We start from the raw sequence: 21,300 nt of genomic DNA on the forward strand, positions 1-21,300 counted from the left end.
CTGCTTAAAACGAAAACAAACACACACATACAAAGTCAGCCTCATCTTTCCAGCTTCCTCGTTTACATTTATCAGCCTTGCTCTCTCTCGCTCTCTCTCTCACCCACTCTAACAATTAGTTGTTTGTGAAGCAATCTTTCTCAAAACAGAAAGTGTCAGGGGGGGAGGGGTTTGAACTGGAAACAGGAGGCGTTGGCGGTCAGGCATGTCAGATTTAACGCGTTCGGTGATGTTTGGAGACTGAGGGGAGAGAGGGAGAGAGAGAGAGAGAGGGGGGGAGAGAAAAGGAGCGAAAGAGAGGGGGAAGGGCGGAAGAGGGAGGGAATGAAGGTAGGAGGGTGGGAAGGAGGAGGGAGAGAGGGGTGAAAAGAAACCTGAGTTCTAGTGTAATCTCCCACTGCCTGTTTAGGTTGCCGCGGACAGATTGCTATCTTCACGCGACATTTTTTTTTTGCTTTAAATTTACTCTTGTTCGGGGGAGGAGGGAAGATTAGCAGCAACAACAGGAGGGGGGGAACACAGCCCTGGCCTTTTTTTCCCCCCTCACCCGAGCAGAAAGTACGCCTTGTGGGGTGGGAAGTCGAAACTGAAAATGATTTAGAAAGAGCCGGTGGGTGAAGTTTAGTGTGTGGACGCGCATCACTAGAGATGTGGATTGATTCATGAAGGCGGGGCGGGGGAAATGAACCAGAGCTCTAGTTGAAAGGGTTAACTCTTTCCAAGAATCAGAAACGAACAAAAGCCTGTCCATTTTCGTTCTCTCTCTCTTCCTTTCTCTCTCTCTCTCTCACTCTCTGTCGCCCGTGGTGCTTCGACTGTGCCTGTCAGTGGGGGGGAAAGAGTTGAATTGGGCCGAATGTATTAAATTAGCGGCTGGCTGTTAATAGTGGAGTTACCCCGGGGGGGGAAGCCAGCTTGTTCCTGGCTCGCAAACCATCGAATAACGACAAAACGGCCCGCTTAACCAGAGGTGCGTGCGTTTGATACACGGAAATGTGTTCCTTTAATCTCCATCAAGCTGACTTTGGAGGAAAAAAACCCCGTAAATGACTTGCTTATTAATTAACTGGAACGAATATACCCGGAGTGTCATTTCTACTGGCCTGGCAGCACAAAAAGTGAATATCAATGCTAACGTTCACGCCTTTGTTTAATTGCAAAGCTTCGCATCGGAGCCATTGATTTTTACTGGAAAGCATTTTCTTTCCTGATCTCGATTGCATAAATTTAGGTTCCGCCTGTCTGCTGTTTATGATGGTGTTTAGAAAATGAATCTGAATTCCGCCCGAGATATTGGACAACATTTGTGTTACTTTCGAGCAATTTTTTTTGACGAATTGAGACGCACCGGTTCTTTGGTGTTGTGAAGCAGCGCCTTGCATTAGAAGTTAAATTATATCAATAGTTCTTCCAGCTTTACCATTGTCCACCATGCTTCTTGCCTAGATCTGAGGGCGGCGGAAAATAACGAGCTCCCTTCTGGCCCGCGTTAATCTTGTGATCGGTGTGGGATTAGCGGTCATTTGAATTCATCACCCCTCTATGATTTGTCAAGAGAAAGCAGCAAGGCTGCTGTGCGCCAGCAATTGTGCCCAAGACCCGCTTGGCCTCCGGGAAGGACAGACAGACTTGTTCCGTATCTCCTGCACCATGAGTCATTTGGAACTTACAGGTACATTTGTCACGAACGTATAGACTTTAAAATGCGAAGAGGCGCGGTGGTTTTTATGAATGCGATTTCTTAAAATGTCCGGTAATGTTGTATCCCCTTTGTTCCAATATTGCTTCGTTGCCTTTGTTGCATTTTAATCAAATTGAGTAAGTTCTCCGATTCGTCCGCTTTGATCTGTCCTTTTCACACCTGGCACTTCCATATCTCTAGACTCCCTCTCCCCCGACTCTCAATCCGAAGAGGGGTCTCGACCCATTCCTCTCCAGAGATGCTGCCTGTCCCGCTGAGTTAATCCAGTATTTTGTGTCTATCTCCATTCCCTTAGATATCCAGCATTTGTTTTGTAACTGTATAATTTATCTCATATATATTTTAACACAACGTCGCGTATAATTGTTAACCCACCCCTCCTATATGAGAACTGATGTCTAGAATAGAATTGACGCTAAATTCTTAAAACTACTAATTTTTTGTTTCATTATCCTTGTAACTTCTACGTGTATTATCCGCGTGTTGAATGTGCTGTGTTTAAAACAGTCATTCGCAGACAATGGGATCTAAAATATTTCTGACACGAACATTTGGAAAATTTTAAATGCACCCTTATTTTATTATTGCTGTGCTACAAATATTCCCTTGTGTTAGAACGAAATTGTTAATTGAAAAATAGGGTTTGTTTCATTTTTCTCCCCCATCACCCCCCTTCCCAGAAATTAACATGAACTCCGAATTTATAATTGATTTTCACCTGTAATTATTCAGACTCCAATCAGTGGGCTTTTGGATGCCACATTTTTTTAAAGGATATGTTAAAAAAGATTTCTTTATTAAGTTTTAGTATATTTTAATTGCCCCCAACGTCATTAAATAAACAAGTGGGTTTGTAGGGTGAAAGGTTTGATGTGTTATGTAAATAGCAAAGTATAAAACATTATGTGCTGTTTTCTCTAGCAAAGAGGTTAATTTTAAAAATAAGTGAATGGGATTCTGCACACACTCTGTAAATGTAAAGTGTAAAGGCTTGAGAGGGGCCAATGGATACTGAGGCAAGTTGGAAGTTAAGGAAGCAGTGTGCATATTTTTGAGTATTTTTTTTAATATACTGACTATTTTACACTTTGGTAAACTCCATCCCAACATAAATGTTGTTGGGTTTTTTTGTATTCTGAATGATGAAACAATTGTGGTTAAATTAGCAAAAGTTTCATAAGGAGAGTAGTGGAAAAACAACTTTTCTGAAAAGCTGATAGTTTGTGTTCCAGTTTTCCCGCCTCTTTGCCCTGTGGCATACTGTTGCTCTGTATTTATAAAAATTTATTTATACAAATTGGAAATGCAGAGATCTTTCGGAGAAACGCATTGTAATCAATTCTGAAAATTTTCTCCTCCCTTTTTTTGTGAAGCCACAAATGTCAAACAAATGATTTTAATTTAGTTACTTCAAATAATAATTTATATTTGTGCAGTTCCACGCTAGATTCCAGCGACTCCAGTTCCTTGTGCCTCCGATTATTTATTACTTAGAACTTCAGCGTCAGACAGATATATATGAAGAGCGAAAATTTAAGACAAGTAGGTTTGGAAGAGGGAAACTCATTTGAAACCATGTTAGCAACCAGAGCAGGAGATTGCAGGAGCTCTGGAAGATGTCTACTGAAACTCCATATATGTTGGAGAAGTGCCCAGGGACTCAATAAGGAAGATACAAATCCTTTCTTTCCCAGTAAAAGGTAGCAGAAATGCCTCGAAACCTGTTAGCCAGGAGAGTGATGTTCCATTTAGGATAAAGTTTTGCGAAACATTATTACTGAAACGTTTGTGGGCAAAAGTAAAAAAATCACAGTGGGGAGGAAGTGAATGGATGTACCTTCCTTGCCTGAGTGTGGCAGGAGATTACAGTGAGGACATGGTAGTGGATGCTGTGAGCATTTTATTCAGGCATTTGATACAACGTCCATTGAAAGCATGTTACTGAAAATAAAACAAGACTCAGTGAACACAATGTGCAAATAATGCCTCACCTCAGAATTAAACTGATGGTGCTAAGGGCATGTAGAAAGGTGGAACTGTAGATGCTGGTTTACCCAAGGAAAAGACAAAGTGCTGGAGTAACTCATCTGACCAGGCAGAATGTGGAAACAAAGAACAAAGAATGTAAAAACAAAGATGCTGGTTTATACTAAAGATAGATGCAAAGTGCTGGAGTAGTTCAGCAGGTCAGGCAGCATCTCGAGGGGGGGGGGAGAGAATGGGTGACGATTTGGGTCGGAGCTCTTCAGACTGAAATTAGGGGTTTGGAGGGAGGGAAGCGGTGAAGAGGGAGGTGAGAAAAGACTAGGGTCAGCTGCAAATTAGTTGGCTTGGGAAGAAGTGATCTCGAGAAACAATGTGGAGAACTGTGGAACGTAAAATGACGAGGGAGGGGGGTAGAGGAGGGGAGTATGAGATAAAGCTCCTTAAAGGAGAACACAGGTCGGCAACGTTTTGGGTTGGGACCCCCTTTCAGATATGGGCATTACCATTTGATTGCGGACTGTTCCAATGGGACAAATGTTATATATTTGTTGATATCTTTTTTTTCTCAATGCGTTCAGTAGTATAAACGTTGAAATCACCAGCACAATGCTTGTGATGCAAAGCTAATGAGCTCTGTATTATTGAAACTTGCAGTAAATGACTTGCAGTGCATAATTCAGTGGGGCTGGCAGCATCTCTGGAGAACGTAGATAGGTGACGTTTCGGGTTGAGACCCTTCTTGCAGCACTGGAGGCCATTCAGCCTATCTTGCCAGTGTTGGCATTTTGGAAAAAGTAGCCATGATTAGTTTTGCATCCATGTATTTTTTCTGTAACTTCGTATTACACCATCTGTTCTTGGGCAGTTGTGTAGTCACGTGTGGCAGAACTTCATAGGATAAGCCAGGAAACGCATTTGAAGGGTCTCAACCTGAAATTACACCTATTCCTTTTCTCCAGAGATGCTGTCTAACACGTTGAGTTACTCGAGCTTTTTATGTCTATCTTCGAACACATTTGGAAATTGGGCAGAGATGTGACTATTATTGTTTGAGTAATTGGCTGAATTTTATGCTACTATTTACCTCTGTAAATAGTAGCATAAAATTCAGCCAATTACTCAAATAATAATAATGACCCAGAATATGGGTGGCACAGTGGCGCAGCAGGTAGAACTGCTGCCTTGCAGCTCCTGAGACATGAGTGATCTTGACATTGGGTGCTGTCTGTGTTTGCATGTTCTCGCTGTGACTGCGTGCTCCGGTTTCCTCCCACGTCCCAAAGACGTGCATGTTTGTAGATTAATTGGCCTGTATAAATTGACCCTAGTGCAGTGGATGAGAAAGTGGGATAACATTCAATTAGTATGTGAATAGGGGATCAATACTCGGTGGGCCGAAAGGCCTTTTTCCATGTTCTTTATCATTCAATCATTTTCTTGGAGTGGAGCTTGCTGCATTTGTTCAGTCAGTAGGGCCTGGGATTCTCTAGGGCTTTACTCTAATAAGTGACTTTGCACGGCAGAAATTGAAAGAACAATTTTATGTCGCCAACAAAATAGCCTCCCAGTTGGTTAAACCCCTAATTCACAGATTGTCAACGCTGCTAAGTAATTTGCAAGCCTCTGTCAGTCACAGTAGTGCTATTACAATATAAAAGGGGCGCACAGTGGTGGAGCTGCCGCCTTATAGTGCCATAGACGTGGGTTCGATCCTGACTCCGGCGCTGTCTGTACGTAGTTTGTACGTTCCCTCTGTGACCTCTCCGGTTTTATCCGACATGACTTGAGAATTAAGGGACAGAAGTTTAGGGGTAACATGAGGGGGAACTTCTTTACTCAGAGAATGGTGGCTGTGTGGAATGAGCTTCCAGTGAAGGTGGTGGAGGCAGGTTTGTTTTTATCATTTAAAAATAAATTGGATAGTTATATGGACGGGAAAGGAATGGAGGGTTATGGTCTGAGCGCAGGTATATGGGACTAGGGGAGAATACGTGTTCGGCATGGACTAGAAGGGTCGAGATGGCCTGTTTCCGTGCTGTAATTGTTATATGGTTATATGCTCCAGTTTCCTCACACACTGCAAAGACGACCACATTTGTATGTTGGTTTGCTTTTGTAAATTGTAAATTGCCCCTAGGGTGCAGGATAGTGCTTGTGTGTGAGGGATCGCTGATTGGAGTGGACTTGGTGGACCAAATGGCCTGTTTCAACCCTCAGCGTTCATGAGAAAACAGCCCATGTCTGTCCAACCTTTCCCTGTAACTTATATCCTCTAATCTAGGCATCATTCTGGTAAACCTCCTCTTTCCACCTCTTGCACCCTTTCCAAAGCCTCCCCATTCTTCCTGTAATGGGGCGAGCAGAACTGCAAATTATATAAACTTCATTATTGATTGATTGAAAGATACAGCATGGAAACGGGCTCTGCGGCCTACTGAGCCCACGCTGACCATCGATCACCTGTTCACACTACTATGTTATCCTCTTTACTGTAGAGATAAAGTGCGGAAACAAACCCTTCAGCCCACCAAGTCCGCGCTGACCAGTGATTATCCCCACACACTAGCACTATCCACACACTAGGGACATTTTACAATTTTACTGAAGCCGATTAACACTGCACGTCTTTGGAGTGTGGGAGGAAACCAGAGCATCCGGAGAAAACCCACGTGGTCACGGGGAGAGTGTACAAACTCCAGTAGCTCTACTGCTCTGCCATCCAAAACTGGGTAGACAATCAGAACCTTTAGCCCAGGGTGGTATTGTAAACGATTAGAGGGTATAGCTTTAAGGTGAGAGGGGCAAAGTTTAAAAGAGATGCGCAGGGATTTTTTTCTCACCCAGAGAGCGGTGAGTGCTGGGAACGTGCGGCTGAGGGTGGTGATGGCTTCATGTTCAGCACGGACAGTGTGGGCCGAAGGGTTTGTTCCTCTGCTGTGCTGTACTGTTCTGGGTCCTATTTTACCATGCTTTTTTAAAAATATCTCCATCAGTTTTAATAATTGTTAAATAAATTTAAACATCAGGAGCATTTTAAAACTGGATTTGTCCTGTGACTTTTGCAAATGTATTTTACCTTGGTTTAAGTGCAGGCAGGGGAGAGTTGGTCTTGGCAACATGTTGGACACAGACATTGTGGGGCCTGTCACTGTGCTGTGCTGTTCTATGTTCTTACAAAAAACATTGAGCCATTATATATAGGCTTGCAATTTTAATATCACCACCAACAATTCAAACTTAAAAATTAGATACTCTTTGAATGTAATAGCTAATTTTCAGTGTAAGGTAGATTAATAGCCAGTGATTAAGATTTGTCAAAGAGATGGATACAAAATGCCGGAGTAACTCAGCAGGTCAGGCAACATCTGTGGAGATAAGGAATGGGTGACGCTTTAGGTCGGAACCCTACTTCGGACTTGGATTTGTCACATGTTTGAAGGGTACTTAGATGCAAGCAGACTTGATTTATCTTTCTGTTTGTGTTTAGTTTGTGTCCCCTGTGCAAATCCAGTGACCTCAGGTCATAAAAGTGCCTCCGTCGTGCACTGGAGGAAGATGTACCCAAGTAACAGCGATGTTCATTATCTGATCGTGGCAAGGAAAACGCTGCTTAAATCCGAGGAAAATGTTAAAGCATTTTGGACTCGGCATAAGTGCAGTCTGTGAAGGGACTTTTGGTCCCGGTGGCATATCTAAGATGAAAGTTGCTTTAAACCTACACGTCCCTGTGCTTTCCAATACATGCCTGTGTGTTGAGTAATAGTTGCCTGCTGATTGGTTAAAATCTCCATATTACTGCACCATGTGATCAGTCGGGTTGCTAGAAAGTAAATTAGTTGCACTGTGGTCTTTAGCATTTCTAGGAAATTTAATGCTCCAGAATATTTAATGCAAGTGGAGAGAAGCACGAACAAAAAAAGCCCAATTTAATCCGTGTTTTAAAATAGAACTGGAAAATGTGTGAAATTCTTGGATAACCCACTGTCCAGTTATATCGATTATAACTTCGATAAGTTATATCGATATAACTTTCCATTGCTAAAATCCCGGGTCTGTTCGTAACGTCCTAAATTTTTTTTTTTTAAGTACTTTCCCTTTTCGTCAAGGCTGCTTCTAGGAAAAGCAGTCCAAAGTTCACAAAGGATCAGTTACACCAAAGGGATTGATACAGTTCTCTTACACACAGTGGCAACAAAAAAAAACCCCTCTGGCAATGCCGATTCAAAGAACTATGATGGTTGTGTAAGCACCTCCAAATGCAAGGTTTATTATATTTATTTACTGAACAATGATGGTGAACTTAGTGTGTGTAATAGTTAGGGCCACACCGTCTTTAATGGTTGAATTTGTCACCAGTGATATCGCTATTTATGCCTGGCCTATTCTTTCCTGGACAGTATTATTCTGTACCCTTTTCATACCTCTGGTTTCCCTCTCTTCCCCCTCTCAGTCTGAAGAAGGGTCTCGATCTGAAAGGCCCCTGTTCCTTTGCTCCAGACGCTGCCCGAAGCTGAGTTACTCCAAGATTTTGTGTCTATTTTCAATTGTATTCTTTGTCAGCATGTTTGGCTGTAACACGTTGTTATTATTAACGTTTAAATAGGGGAAGGAATTATATGGGTTGGGTTAAGCATGGGTGTGGTAGAATGAACAAAGACTTGATAGTCCAGTGAAAAAAAAATTGAAGCTTGCATTTTAAAAACAAAAGTGCTAACATTGTGAAGTTAATTTTAGAAATATGGAAAAGTGAGATGAGTAACTTTGGGAAGTATGGACCGGATAAACGTTGGAATAGTTTAGTTTGGAGACACAGCATGGAAACAGGCCCTTCAGCCCACCAGGTCCACACTGACTACCGATCACCCGTTCACACTTGTTCGGTGTTATCCCTATTTTGCATTTTGTGTCTATCTTAGAAATAATATTTATGTCAATTATTTTGCAGGCAATTAATCAATAGAGATCCCACTGGCCTTAGATCGTTTGCATTGTTTTACAAAACTGCGCTTTAAAAAAATAAGATGCCTAGTTTTAAGTGCTATATTGTTAGGTATTTTTCCAGTGTCGAAGTTGTGGTTTGGTCACGACAGCCCGCCTGCTATTTTCTTCCCCAAAAACCAAGGGCAAGAGGCCTCTCGCCTGGCTGACTGTCAGGCTGTGATTTACTCTAAATGTAAGATGTTAATGAAAAATACACCCACTTGCAACATGTTGGTATATTCCAAATGCTGTGAAGTTGGCTTGTTTTGGCAGTTTAGTGAAATGGGTTTACAAGGAACTGCAGATATTGGCTTACACAAGATCTCAATGTTACATCTTGCACTAAATGTTGTACCATTTACCATTTATCTGTGCACTCTGGAAGGCTTTGATTGTATTCATAGGTCATAGAACCAGAATTAGGCCATTCGGCCCATTTAGTCTACTCGGCCATTCAATCATGGCTGATCTATCTTTCCCTGTCAACCCCATTCTCCTGCCTCCTTCCCGTAATCCTTGACATCCTGACTAACCAAGTACCTGTCAATCTTTGTATTGTATTTATTTACATTCTTTGACTGGATAGCATGCAAACAAAAGTTTTTTACTGTACCTCAGTAAATGTGAGTACTAAATGAAACTAAGTGCTGGAGAAACCCAGCGGGTCAGGCAGCAGCAGCTCTAGAAAACATGGATAAGTTGTTTCAGGTTGGGATATCTTCTTCTTATCGAGTCCACACACGAGATTAGAAGTTATTCAGCCAGAGCTGAACACACTTCTCGGCAACTGCATACAGTGGTGTCTGTCTTGTGCGTGGTGGTGGAAACAGGGCCGTGATGTGAACGCTCTATCCTTGACCCCAGGTTGGGATATGATACAATCATATAGAGATTTAACCTGCCAGGTTTGTCCTATAGACTTTAGAGATACAACATGGAGACAGGCCCTTCGGCCCACCAAGGCCAGGGATCACCCCATATACTAACACTATCGGACAAACACTGGCGACGTTTTTACTGAAACCAATTAACCAGAGCACCCGCATGTGGTCACAGGGAGAATGTGCAAATTCCGTACAGACCACGCCCGTAGTCAGGATTGAACCCGGGTTTCTGGCATTGTAAGGCAACAACTCTACTGCTGTGCCATGGATAGCAAAGGTGTGGAGGAATTTGGGTCAAGTGTGGGCAAACGAGCACCACGAATGAGATGGGCTGAAGGGCCTTTAAGAAGGAACTGCAGATGCTGGAAAACCGAAGGTACACAAAAAAGCTGGAGAAACTCAGCGGGTGCAGCAGCATCTATGGAGCGAAGGAAATAGGCAACGTTTCGCGCCGAAACCCTTCTTCACATGGGCTGAAGGGCCTGTTTGCTTGCGGTATGGCTCTATTGCTCCAAATGCTCTTTGTAATCTAATCAATGCTTTAATCATCTGCCATTGTAAGCCTCCATGTTGTATTTTGTGATACATTTCTTGTAGAACACCTTGGGATGTTTCTCACCTTGAAAGACAGTACATGAATAAAAGTCGTGTTGTTAATTGCATTTATTTAGTCCCCGTGCAGTTTCAGTTCTTGACACCTGTCCAAATTAGTCTATTTCATGGTTAGACTCTCTTCAATAAGTGATTGAACATCTTCCACTGGCACAAGGGAAAGTTCGGGCCAGCCCCGCTGAGTTACTGCAGCACTTTGTGTCTTTTTAGTGAAATGTCATGTGTGCACAACGCAATCCACTGCATGAATGTCACCCTGTTCACAATTATTCCACAATAATATTATGGATTAGCCCACCTATTTTCTTTGAAATGGAGGCATATTTGTTTGGATATTAGTGGCAAATGGATTGCAGTTACCAGGAATAGTTTGGGTTTAGTGTTACGGGGGTATAGTGTACGGGGGTATAGTGAGAGGCTTTCTTTGCGTGATATCCAAACAGATCAGATCATACCATGCACAAAAATGCAATCGTCAAACTGGTTCAACAGGCCCAATAAATCAAAGGGGAAGATACAGAGTGCAGAATATAGTTCTCAGAATGTTTGTGCATCAGTTCCATGCACTAATCCAATGTCCGTAATAAGATAGAGGTGAATCGGGCAGTACCCTAGCTCATGGAAGGAATGTTCAGATGGCTGTACAAGTAGGCACAGTGGCACAGCGGTAGAGTTTCTGCTTTACAGCGCCTGAGCCCAGGGTTCGAATATGGGTGCTGTCTGTACGGAGTCTGTACGTTCTCCCTGTGACCACATGGGTTTTCTGTGGGTGTTCCTGTAACCTCCCACGCTCCAAATACTTTGGAGGTTAAGATTCAGATTCAGTTTCAGATTCAGATTCAATTTTAATTGTCATTGTCAGTGTACAGTACAGAGACAACGAAATGCATTTAGCATCTCCCTGGAAGAGCGACATAGCAAATGATTTGATTAAATAATAATAAGTGTCCGGGGGGTGGGGGGGTGATTGGCAGTCACTGAGGTACGTTGTTGAGTAGAGTGACAGCCGCCGGGAAGAAGCTGTTCCTGGACCTGCTGGTTCGGCAACGGAGAGACCTGTAGCGCCTCCCGGATGGTAGGAGGGTAAACAGTCCATGGTTGGGGTGAGAGCAGTCCTTGGCGATGCTGAGCACCCTCCGCAGACAACGCTTGCATTGGACAGACTCAATGGAGGGGAGCGAGGAACCGGTGATGTGTTGGGCAATTTTCACCACCCTCTGCAATGCCTTCCGGTCGGAGACAGAGCAGTTGCCATACCATACTGTGATACAGTTGGTAAGGATGCTCTCGATGGTGCAGCGGTAGAAGTTCACCAGGATCTGAGGAGACAGATGGACCTTCTTCAGTCTCCTCGGGAAAAAGAGACGCTGGTGAGCCTTCTTGATCAGAGTTGAGGTATTGTGGGTCCAAGAGAGGTCATCGGAGATGTTGACTCCCAGGAACCTGAAGCTAGAAACACGTTCCACCTCCGTCCCGTTAATGTGGATGGGGGTGTGCGTGCCGCCCCTGGACTTCCTGAAGTCTACAATGAGCTCCTTGGTCTTCTTGGAGTTAAGGGCCAGGTTGTTGTCAGCGCACCATGTTGCTAAGTGCTGGACCTCCTCCCTGTAGGCCGACTCATCGTTGTTGCTGATGAGGCCAATCACCGTTGTATCATCTGCATACTTGATGATGGTGTTAGTACCATGTACAGGTGTGCAGTCATAGGTGAAGAGAGAGTAGAGGAGGGGGCTCAGCACACAGCCCTGTGGAACGCCGGTGTTCAGGGTGAGGGTTGAAGAGGTGTGCTTGTCTAACCTAACAGACTGGGGTCTGTTGGTTAGAAAGTCCAGTATCCAGTTGCAGAGGGAGGGGTCGATGCCCAGGTTACCGAGTTTGGTGATCAGTTTTGATGGTATAATGGTGTTGAATGCTGAGCTGTAATCGATGAACAGCATTCTTACGTAAGTGTCTCTGTTGTCGAGGTGGGAGAGGGCGGAGTGAAGTGCTGTTGAGATGGCATCCTCCGTACTCCTGTTCTTGCGGTAGGCAAACTGATAGGGATCCAGTGTGGGGGGTAGGCAGCTTTTGAGGTGTGCCAGGACCAGCCTCTCGAAGCACTTGGTGATGATGGGGGTAAGTGCAACTGGGCGGAAGTCGTTGAGGCTTGCCGCAGTGGAGTGTTTTGGCACTGGCACGATGGAGGTGGTTTTAAGGCACGTGGGGACAACTGCTTGGGCAAGTGACAGGTTGAAGATGTCAGTCCAGACGTCTGTCAGCTGCGCAGCACAGGCCCTGAGCACGCGCCCGGGGATGCCGTCAGGGCCAGCAGCTTTACGTGCATTAGTCCTACTCAGTGCCACGTATACGTCATAGGGGGTGAGTGTGAGGGGTTGGTGATCGGCAGGTAGCACAGCCTTGATGGCTGTCTCTAGATTGTCCCTGTCGAAGCGGCCATAGAAATGATTAAGCTCCTCAAGGAAGGAGGCGTCGCTGGATGTGGGGGTGGTGTTGGAGGGTCTGTAGTCCGTGATGGCCTGGATGCCTTGCCACATGCGTCGGGGGTCGGAGTTGTTGTTGAAGTGCTCCTCAATCATGAGCTTATGGCAGTGCTTGGCCTTCTTGATGCCCCTCTTCAGGTTAGCCCTGGCTGAACTGCAGGCTCGAGCATCGCCTGACCTGAAAGCGGTGTCCCGTGCTTTCAGCAGTAGCCTGACTTCGCTGTTCATCCATGGCTTCTGATTCGGGAATATGGTCACCTGTTTGAGGGAGGTGACACTATTGATGGTGGAGTTTATAAAGTCCAGAACAGAGGATGTGTAGGAATCAATGTCTGTGTGGGAGTCGAGGGTGGCCTGGGCTGCAAACGCCTTCCAGTCAGTGTTTCCAAAACACTGCTGAAGTGTGAAGTCCGCTTCCTCTGACCAGACTTTAACTGTCCTCACAGTTGGTTTTGGCTTTGATAAAAATTGCACTTTGCTCATGGTATGTAGGATAGTGCTAGTATATGGGGTGATGGTCTGCGTGGACTCGGTGGGCCAAAGGGCCTGTTTCCACACTGTATTTCTAAAGTCTAAAGCCTGATGATAGAGGGAAGAAGCTGTTCCTGGGTCTGGTGGTGCACACTTTTAAGTAATGGTTCTGGATAATTTAACGTGCACTTATTTGTAACACTTTTTATGATTTCCATGTGAATTAAGTTCAGTGGTTTTTGTCGGACAGTTTTTGAACAAATATCACTGTGCAAAAAAAAACTAATTTTCCTGCAATTTCCCCCATCCCCCAAAATAAATTAAAATCAAAACCAAAAGGGAGCACAGTCCCGCAGCTGGTAGAGCTGCTGCCTCAAATCGCCAGAGACCTGGGTTCGATCCTGACCTCGGGTGGTGTCTGTGTGGAGTTTGCATGGTCTCGCTGTGACCACGTGGGCTTCCTTCTGCATCCTAATGATTTGTGGGTTTGTTGGTTGACCATCCTCTAAAATTGCCCCTAACGCGTAGGAAGTGGACGTGTAAGTGGGATAACATCGATAACATAACTAGTGTGAACGGGTGATCGACGGTCAGCATGGGCCGATAGGCCTGTTTTCACGCTGTATCTCCAAACTAAGTTGAAGATTTAGTTTAGTTTATTGTCACGTGTACCAAGGTTCAGTGAAATACTTTTTGTTGCGTGCTAACCAGTCAGTGGAAAGACTATGAATGATTACAATCGAGCTGTCCACAGTGTATGGATACATGGTATAGGGAATAACATTTAGTACAAGGTAATGCTTCATTAAAGATGGTCTGAGGGTCTCCAATAATGTGGATGGTAGGTTAGGACTGCTTTCTAATTAGTGATAGGATGGTTCAGTTGCCTGATAACAGCTGGGAAGAAACTGTCCTGAATCTAGAGATAGACACAAAATGTTGGAGTAACTCAGCGGGACATGCAGCATCTGTCTGGAGTGGAGGAATTGGTGACCTTTTGGGTCGAGACCCTTCTCTGGGGATACTTTTTTCACACTTCTGTACCTCTTGCCTGATGGGAGAGGGGAGAAGAGGAAGTTGCCAGGGTGAGACTAGTTGTTAAAGAAGAAACTGCAGATGCTGGAAAATCGAAGGTAGACAAAAATGCTGGAGAAACTCAGCGGGTGAGGCAGCATCTAGGGAGCGAAGGAAATAGGCAACGTTTCGGGTCAAGACCCTTCTTCAGATTGATGGAGGTGGGGGGGGGGGAGGGGAAGAAGAAAGGAAGAGGCGGAGACAGTGGACTGTGGGAGAGCTGGGGAGGGGAAAGAAGGAGAAAGCAGGGACTACCTGAAATTGGAGAAGTCAATGGTCATACCTCTGGAATGTAAACTGCCCAAGTGAAATATGAGGTGCTGCTCCTCCAATTTATGGTGGGCCTCACTCTGGCCATGGAGGAGGCCCAGGATAGAAAGGTCGGATTCGGAATGGGAGGGGGAGTTTAAGTGCTGAGCCACCGGGAGATCAGGTTGGTTACCGCGAACCGAGCGGAAGTGTTGAGCAAAGCGATTGCCAAGCCTACACTTGGTCTCACCGATGTAGAGCAGCTGACACCTAGAGCAGCAGATGCAATAGATAAGGTTGGAGGAGGTGCAGGTGAACCTCTGCCACACCTGGAATGACTGCTTGGGTCCTTGAATGGAGTCAAGGGGGGAGGTAAAGCGACAAGTGTAGCATTTCCTGCGGATGCAAGGGAAAGTGCCAGGAGAGGGGGTGGTTTAGGTGGGAAGGAACAAATTGACCAGGGAGTTACGGAGGGAGCGGTCTCGGCGAAAAGCCGAAAGGGGAGGAGATGGGAAGATGTGGCCAGTGGTGGGATCCCGTTGGAGGTGGTGAAAATGTCGGTGAGACTAGTCGTTGATTATGCTGGTGACCTTGCTGAGGCAGTGTGAAGTGCAGATGGGAATCTATGGATACTAAATACAAAAGTATGTTTTTGATTTTTGAACAGCTGTAAGAAAGCACTTTGATTTTTGAATACAATAATAGCGGAAATCTTTTGAGTAATATTAATGCTGTGTGTTTTGTTCCAAAGATTGGTGATATCTGAGATCCATCGTAACATTGACCTGAGCACCAAATAGATCAATAAATTCATAAATTAATAGTTATTTCATAATAATTTTATGATCTTATAGCCGCTTACCTGTAGGTAAAAGTACAAATTATCAATATCAAAATGTTAACCATGGACAAATTTAAATCCAAGTCATGTTCCGCAATTGACTAATTCAACAAATGCACTAGACTAGAAAAAAATAACTGCAGATGCTGGTTTATTCCAAAGATAGGCTTGAAATGTCACCTATCCAGAGATGCTGCCTGATCCTTTGAATTATTCTGACGTTTGTGTCATTTTGTAAAATGAAAAATGGTACTGTTTATTTCAATGTAATTAAAAAAAGAACTGGAGCTGCTGGTTTATACCAAAGATGGACACTGAGTGCTGGAGTAACTCAAAGGGTCAGGCAGCATCTCTAGAGAAAAAGGATGGGTGATGTTTTGGGTCGAGACCCTTCTTTAGACAAATAACACTGCTTGGCTAAGATCTATATATCAGACCAGGGAGTTTCTAGGGTTGTACTGATCTCTGCTGAAATTTGAGTTGACGTACTATATTTGGTTTGGATGACATTTGCTTGGGGAAGGAAGAATTAATCACTTGTCTGTGTAAAATGTGCTAAATCATTGTGATTTTGTTGTGGAGATTTTTATTTGGTTGCTTTTCAAAGATAGTTCATAGCATCCAGTTAGTCTCTGTTGAAAAAGACACAAAGTGCTGAAGTAACCCAGTGGGTCAGGCAGCATTTCTGGAGAAAAAGAATGGGTGACATTTCAGGTCTATCTTTGATATAAACCAGCATCTGCAGTTCTTTGTTTCTATACAAGTTGAATTAGTCAATTGGGGAACTTGACTTGAATTTAAATTTGTCCATGGTTAACATTTTGATATTGACAATTTGTACTTGTACCAACAGGTAAAAGATCATAAACCTATTGTGAAATCAACAGTTGATTTATGTATTTAATGGTCTGTCCATGTTCTCCAGAGATGCTGCCTGACCCACTGAGTTACTCCACATTTTGTGTCTATCTTTGGTATAAACCAGCATCCGCGATTCTTTTTTTCTACATTTCGTCTTTGTTGGGCTTGGGAGGAGAATGTTGGTGTTTCCTGCAGTGAGGTTGGAGTATGGGCAAACAAAAACTCTCTGAAGAAGGGTTTCGGCCCGAAACGTCGCCTATTTCCTTCGCTCCATAGATGCTGCTGCACCCGCTGAGTTTCCCCAGCAATTTTATGTACCTTCGATATTCCAGCATCTGCAGTTCCCTTTTGAACACTCTCTTATGGCAGATGTGTTGCCCCATTTGGTGGGGATCGGCAAGACTCATCGAAAAAGAGTCCTGACCCGAAACGTCACCCATCCTATTTCTCCAGGGATGGTGCCTGACCCGCTGAGTTACTCCAGAACTTTATATCTGTCTTCGGTATATACCAACATCTGCCGTTCCTTTCTACACAATGTTTCCATGGGCTTACGACTGTAATGGAAAGGTGGGCATTGAGCGCACTAAATATTGCAAATGCTCAAGAAATTCAGAGACCACATTGCAAATGCTGTAGTTGCAATCATTTATCCAGCTTGTGTCTCTGAAGCTCACAACTAATGTTTCACAACTTCCCATTTCCTGCACAGATTCCATGGAGATTACACATGGTTGCCATTTATTAATGGATGTGTTTGTGTTTTGTTTTATTTACATAAACAGCTGCAAGAATTTCATGCAGCTGCAACAATGTGTGAATGGAGTCATTGTCCGGCTAAGCCTTGACATTTTAGCCTGATATCATTCCAGTTGTGTTGCAGTCAATGCATGTTTTTAGCCTCGCATGACTTGAATGGGGATTGTGAAGATGCAAGTTCTTCGGTAGAAGAAAGAGAGTACTTGAATAACTTGGCAGGTCATAGTCATACGGCATGAAAACAGGCCTTTGGCCCAACTTGCCCATATTGACCAACATGCCTCATATACAACAGTCCTACCTGCCTGTATTTGGTCCAAATCGCTCTATACCTGTCCTATCCATGTACTTGTCCAAAAATACCTACCATCCTTTTGTACAAACAGAAGTTGCTCCTTGGGTTCCTGTGAAATCTTACCTCCCCCCCCCCCCCTCCCCACCTTGAACTCACCTGAACTTCGTTTGGCTTATTGTCGAGGTACGGTGAAAAGATCAATGGCTTCTGCTGCTTGATTTCCAGGCGGCATCTCATGAGAATATGGAGAGGCAACATTTCGAGTTGGGACCCTTCAGCCCGAAGAAGGATCCTGACCTGAAATGTAACCTATTATCCATGTTCTCCTGAGATGCTGCCTGATTCACGAACCTACTCCAGCACTCTGGCTTCTTTTGTAAACCACCAACTGCAGTTCTTCATTTCTATCGGTTCTTGTTTTGAGTTCTGGGTATCACTAATCAAATGCTCCCAATATTTCCAGCTTCCCTTAATAATATAACAGCCTGTGTTTTCACAATGAGATTGGTAGCAGAGTCGTATAGCACAGAAACAGGCCATTCAGCCCACCTTGTCCATGCCGACCAAGATGTCCCAACTACACGGGTCCCATTTGTCCACGTTTGGCGCATATCCCTCTAAATCTTTCCTATCCATGTACATGTCCAAGTGTCTTTCAAATGCTGTTACAGTACCCGCCTTATCTGGCAGCTCCTTCCATATACCCACCTTCCTCCAGATTTTTTTAAAATATGAAGCACTTTCACTTCTTCATCCCCTCTTTTTTCTCCTCTTCCCCCCCCCCCCTCCTCTTGCTTCCCACCCATAAACTGTCAGATAACCTAGCGATAAACAGTTACAGAATAAAACCAAAATAAATCTGGTTGAGGAAAATCTACAATGGCTTTGATAAAATTGTAAATTATCCCCAGTGTGCGTAGGATAGTGATAGTGCGCAGGGTGATTGCTGCTCAGCACGGCTTGGTGGGCTGAAGGGCTTGTTTCCATGCTGTGTATCTGAAGAATAAAGTTTAAAATAAAAGTGGGATTAGTGCACAATTTGTGTAAATGAGTGCATGATGTTCAGCACCGACTTTGTGGGCCGAAAGGCCTGTTTCCATGTTTCATGTCTCCGAATCTGAAGAAGACGCATGTGATTTGCTTGTTTAATCAAATGAGGGATTGAGTAAAGGAACAAAGAGTAATTGAGTCTGTGCAGAAAGTGCCGAGTGTAGATTCCTTCCTGCAGACAGTTAAGAAACACAGACTGTTTTTGCTCTCATTCATGTCCTTCGGAGGGTTACAATATCTGTTGGGAAAGTGAGGAATGATTTTAACCAGGGTGATAACAGAGTTGAAGGTTTAAGGTTTAGACTTGTAAATTGTCCCTGATATGTGTAGGATAGTGCTAGTGTACAAGGGGATCACTGGTCAGCACTGACTCGGTGGGCCGAAGGGCCTGTTTCCACGCCCTATTCGGAAAGTCACAGTGGCGTAGTAGTAGAGTTGCTGCCTTACAGCGCCAGAGACTCTGGTTCCATCCTGGCTATGGGTGCTGTCTGTGCAGAGTTTGTACGTTCTCCCAGTGACCGCCTGGGTTTTCTCCAGGCCCCCTGGTTTCCTTCTACACTACTGGTTTGTAGGATCATGGGCTTCGATAAAATTGTCAATTGTCCCTAATGTGTGTAGGTAAGTGCTAGTGTAGGGGGATAGCTGGTCAGCGTGGATTCGGTGGGTCGAAGGGCCCGTTCCCGCTCTGGAAAGTCTAAAGTTTAAAAACCTTCAAACTTGGTGAAAACATTCACTCAAGTTTCAGTCTATTTTCTGAAACTGGAATAAATGTTTCAGAAAAATTTCTAAGTAAAAGGAGCTGATGGGCTTTAGGAGAACACTGTATCTTTGTATCAGTGAAAGTTTTTTTGTTAATGAGAAAGTTTAAAAATTGGTAAATGGACAAGAGTCTGCAAATTTGAATAATTTCCTGTATTCTGGCATAATGTTACCAATATAAGGGCGCAGTGGTAGAGTTGCTGCCTTGCAGCGCCAGAGACCCGGGTTTGATCCTGACTACAGGTGCTGTCTGTACGGAGTTTACACATCCTCCCTGTGACCACGTGGACCATGTCTTTGTAGTGTGGGAGGAAACTGGAGCACCTGGAGAAAACCCATGCAGGTCACGGGAAGAACGTACAAACTCCACACAGGCAGCACCCATAGTGAGGATTGAACACTGGTCTCTGGGGAGGTAAGGCAGCAACTCTACTGCTGCGCCACCATGCCGCCCAAAACTGTGTAGGATAGAACTAACGTGTGGCGTGATCGATCGCTGGTCGGCGTGGACTCAGTGTGCTGAAGGACCTGTTTCCACGCTGTATCTTGAAACAAAACTAAAAGCTGTTGACTGTTTCTTCTTCCTCTTCCTCTCTCCATTCAGGCTGGTACTGGGGAGCTCTCACATCCATTGAAGCGCGCCAGATGCTGAATCAGACCACCGAGGGCACGTTTCTGGTGAGGGACAGCTCTAACCCGCAATATCTCCTCACACTTTCTGTCAAAACAAGCTCGGGACCTGCCCATCTCCGCATCGAGTACAGCGAGGGAAAGTTTGGCTTCGATTCGGTGGTGTTGGCAAAACCAAAGCTGAAGAACTTTGACGATGTGGTCGATCTGGTCCAGCACTATGTCTCGGTGTCTAAGGGCGCTCACAAGGCACATGACCAGTCCATCGCACCAGTGACTAAAGATACAGTCATCCATCTGAAGTTGACCAAACCTTTATACGTCGCAACGCCTTCACTTCAACACCTTTGTCGGATTATAATCAACAAAAGTACCAAGACAATCCAAGAACTTCCTCTACCCACCAGATTGAAGGAATATTTATTAGAATACCCATTCCACTTATAAGCAAGTCAACCGATAGTAAATCATTCCAAACAGGTGGATGGGCGAGCGAATGAATTAAGTGGCTGAGAGATTCGTACACTGAGGAGATGATCAACTGTTTTATGTGAGGAAGAAGCAGAATGACACACCATGCGATGGATGGATACAAACTAGTCAACTTTTTTATATTTGGATCCAATAATCAAAATACTTTTTTTTTTGTAGTTTCTTGGTTAAATGTAATTGTTTTTTGTTTTCTGAGGTTTCTGGCACATATTTTATTTTTCGTTCTGTATTTCTGTTGCAGCTTTTCATGGTGCACTATATACTGCTTGTACCTTGAACTCCTGGGATGTGTTGCATAAGGAATAGATCGGCACCTGATATTCCTTGTGCCTCACTTGGGAGGGAATGGGAGGAGGTGACCTTCTGTGCCGGGTCAGGAGGATGGATTGAAGGGGGGGTTAACACTAAATATGGGTAGGGCTCTCAAATGTTTTGTTTTCGCTCGATTGCCAAAATGAGTTGCTAGAATAAGTGGAACTGTTGGCCTTGATGGCGAGACTCATTGCAGAACTGCTAGTGATCCCAGGAGTCTTATAAACACCAATACGGGTTAAACTCTGGACATTCACCCTCGATGCAAGTTGGTAGTGTGTTTCTAGTTGAGAAACAAACTAAGCTCTTCCAGAAAGATGGCTCGTGATCCATTCTAGGGCTGTGTGGGAGTTGGGAGAAGAAATCTGCATTTTTTTTTGCTTCCTATTGTGAGTTAGGCTAACTTGTACCAGTAGCATACCTGACACTAACAGAACTTGAGACAAAGGCTAAAGAGGCAAGCCAAGCGGCAACACGAAACCTCAAACCTTAGATAATAGGATCAACCTTTACAGATTATCTGTGTTAATATGTATAAGACATTCTTTCAACAATGAGCCAAAAGGGCGGCCAGTGGCGCAGCGGGTAGAGCTGGTGCCTCGCCACGTCAGAGCCCCAGGTTCGATCCTGACCTTGGGTGCTGTCTGCGTGGAGTTTGCACGTTCCCCTTGCGACCGTGGATGTTTCCTCCGGGTGCTCCGGATTCCTCACGCATCCCAAAGATGTGTGGGTTTTTAGAATGATTGGTCCCTTGTGTGTAGGGAGTGGACGGGAAAGTGGGATAACACCGAACGGGTCGGCGCGGACTCAGTGGGCCGAAGGGCCTGTTTCCATGCTGCATCTTTAAAATTAGAACTTAAAAG

General features: G+C 44.4%; 1 protein-coding gene across 3 annotated transcripts; it reads left to right on the forward strand.

Moving 5' to 3' along the window:
• The first annotated feature begins 370 nt into the window (after nt 1-370).
• On the forward strand, nt 371-21,096 carry LOC116986801 (suppressor of cytokine signaling 2-like). Of its 3 annotated transcripts, none has more exons than XM_033042508.1 (3): nt 371-610; nt 1,447-1,672; nt 19,608-21,096. In XM_033042508.1, the coding sequence occupies exons 2-3, from the start codon at nt 1,543-1,545 to the stop codon at nt 20,078-20,080; spliced, it is 603 nt and encodes a 200-aa protein (XP_032898399.1). In that variant the 5' UTR covers nt 371-610; nt 1,447-1,542; the 3' UTR covers nt 20,081-21,096. The 3 variants fall into 3 exon arrangements, with proteins under 3 accessions (XP_032898399.1, XP_032898398.1, XP_032898397.1); XM_033042507.1 differs by lacking the exon at nt 371-610 and adding an exon at nt 617-1,118; XM_033042506.1 differs by lacking the exon at nt 371-610 and adding an exon at nt 617-970.
• The last annotated feature ends 204 nt before the right edge of the window (nt 21,097-21,300 follow it).

Source organism: Amblyraja radiata, chromosome 24, assembly GCF_010909765.2.
Source record: "Amblyraja radiata isolate CabotCenter1 chromosome 24, sAmbRad1.1.pri, whole genome shotgun sequence".
NCBI lineage: Eukaryota > Metazoa > Chordata > Chondrichthyes > Rajiformes > Rajidae > Amblyraja > Amblyraja radiata.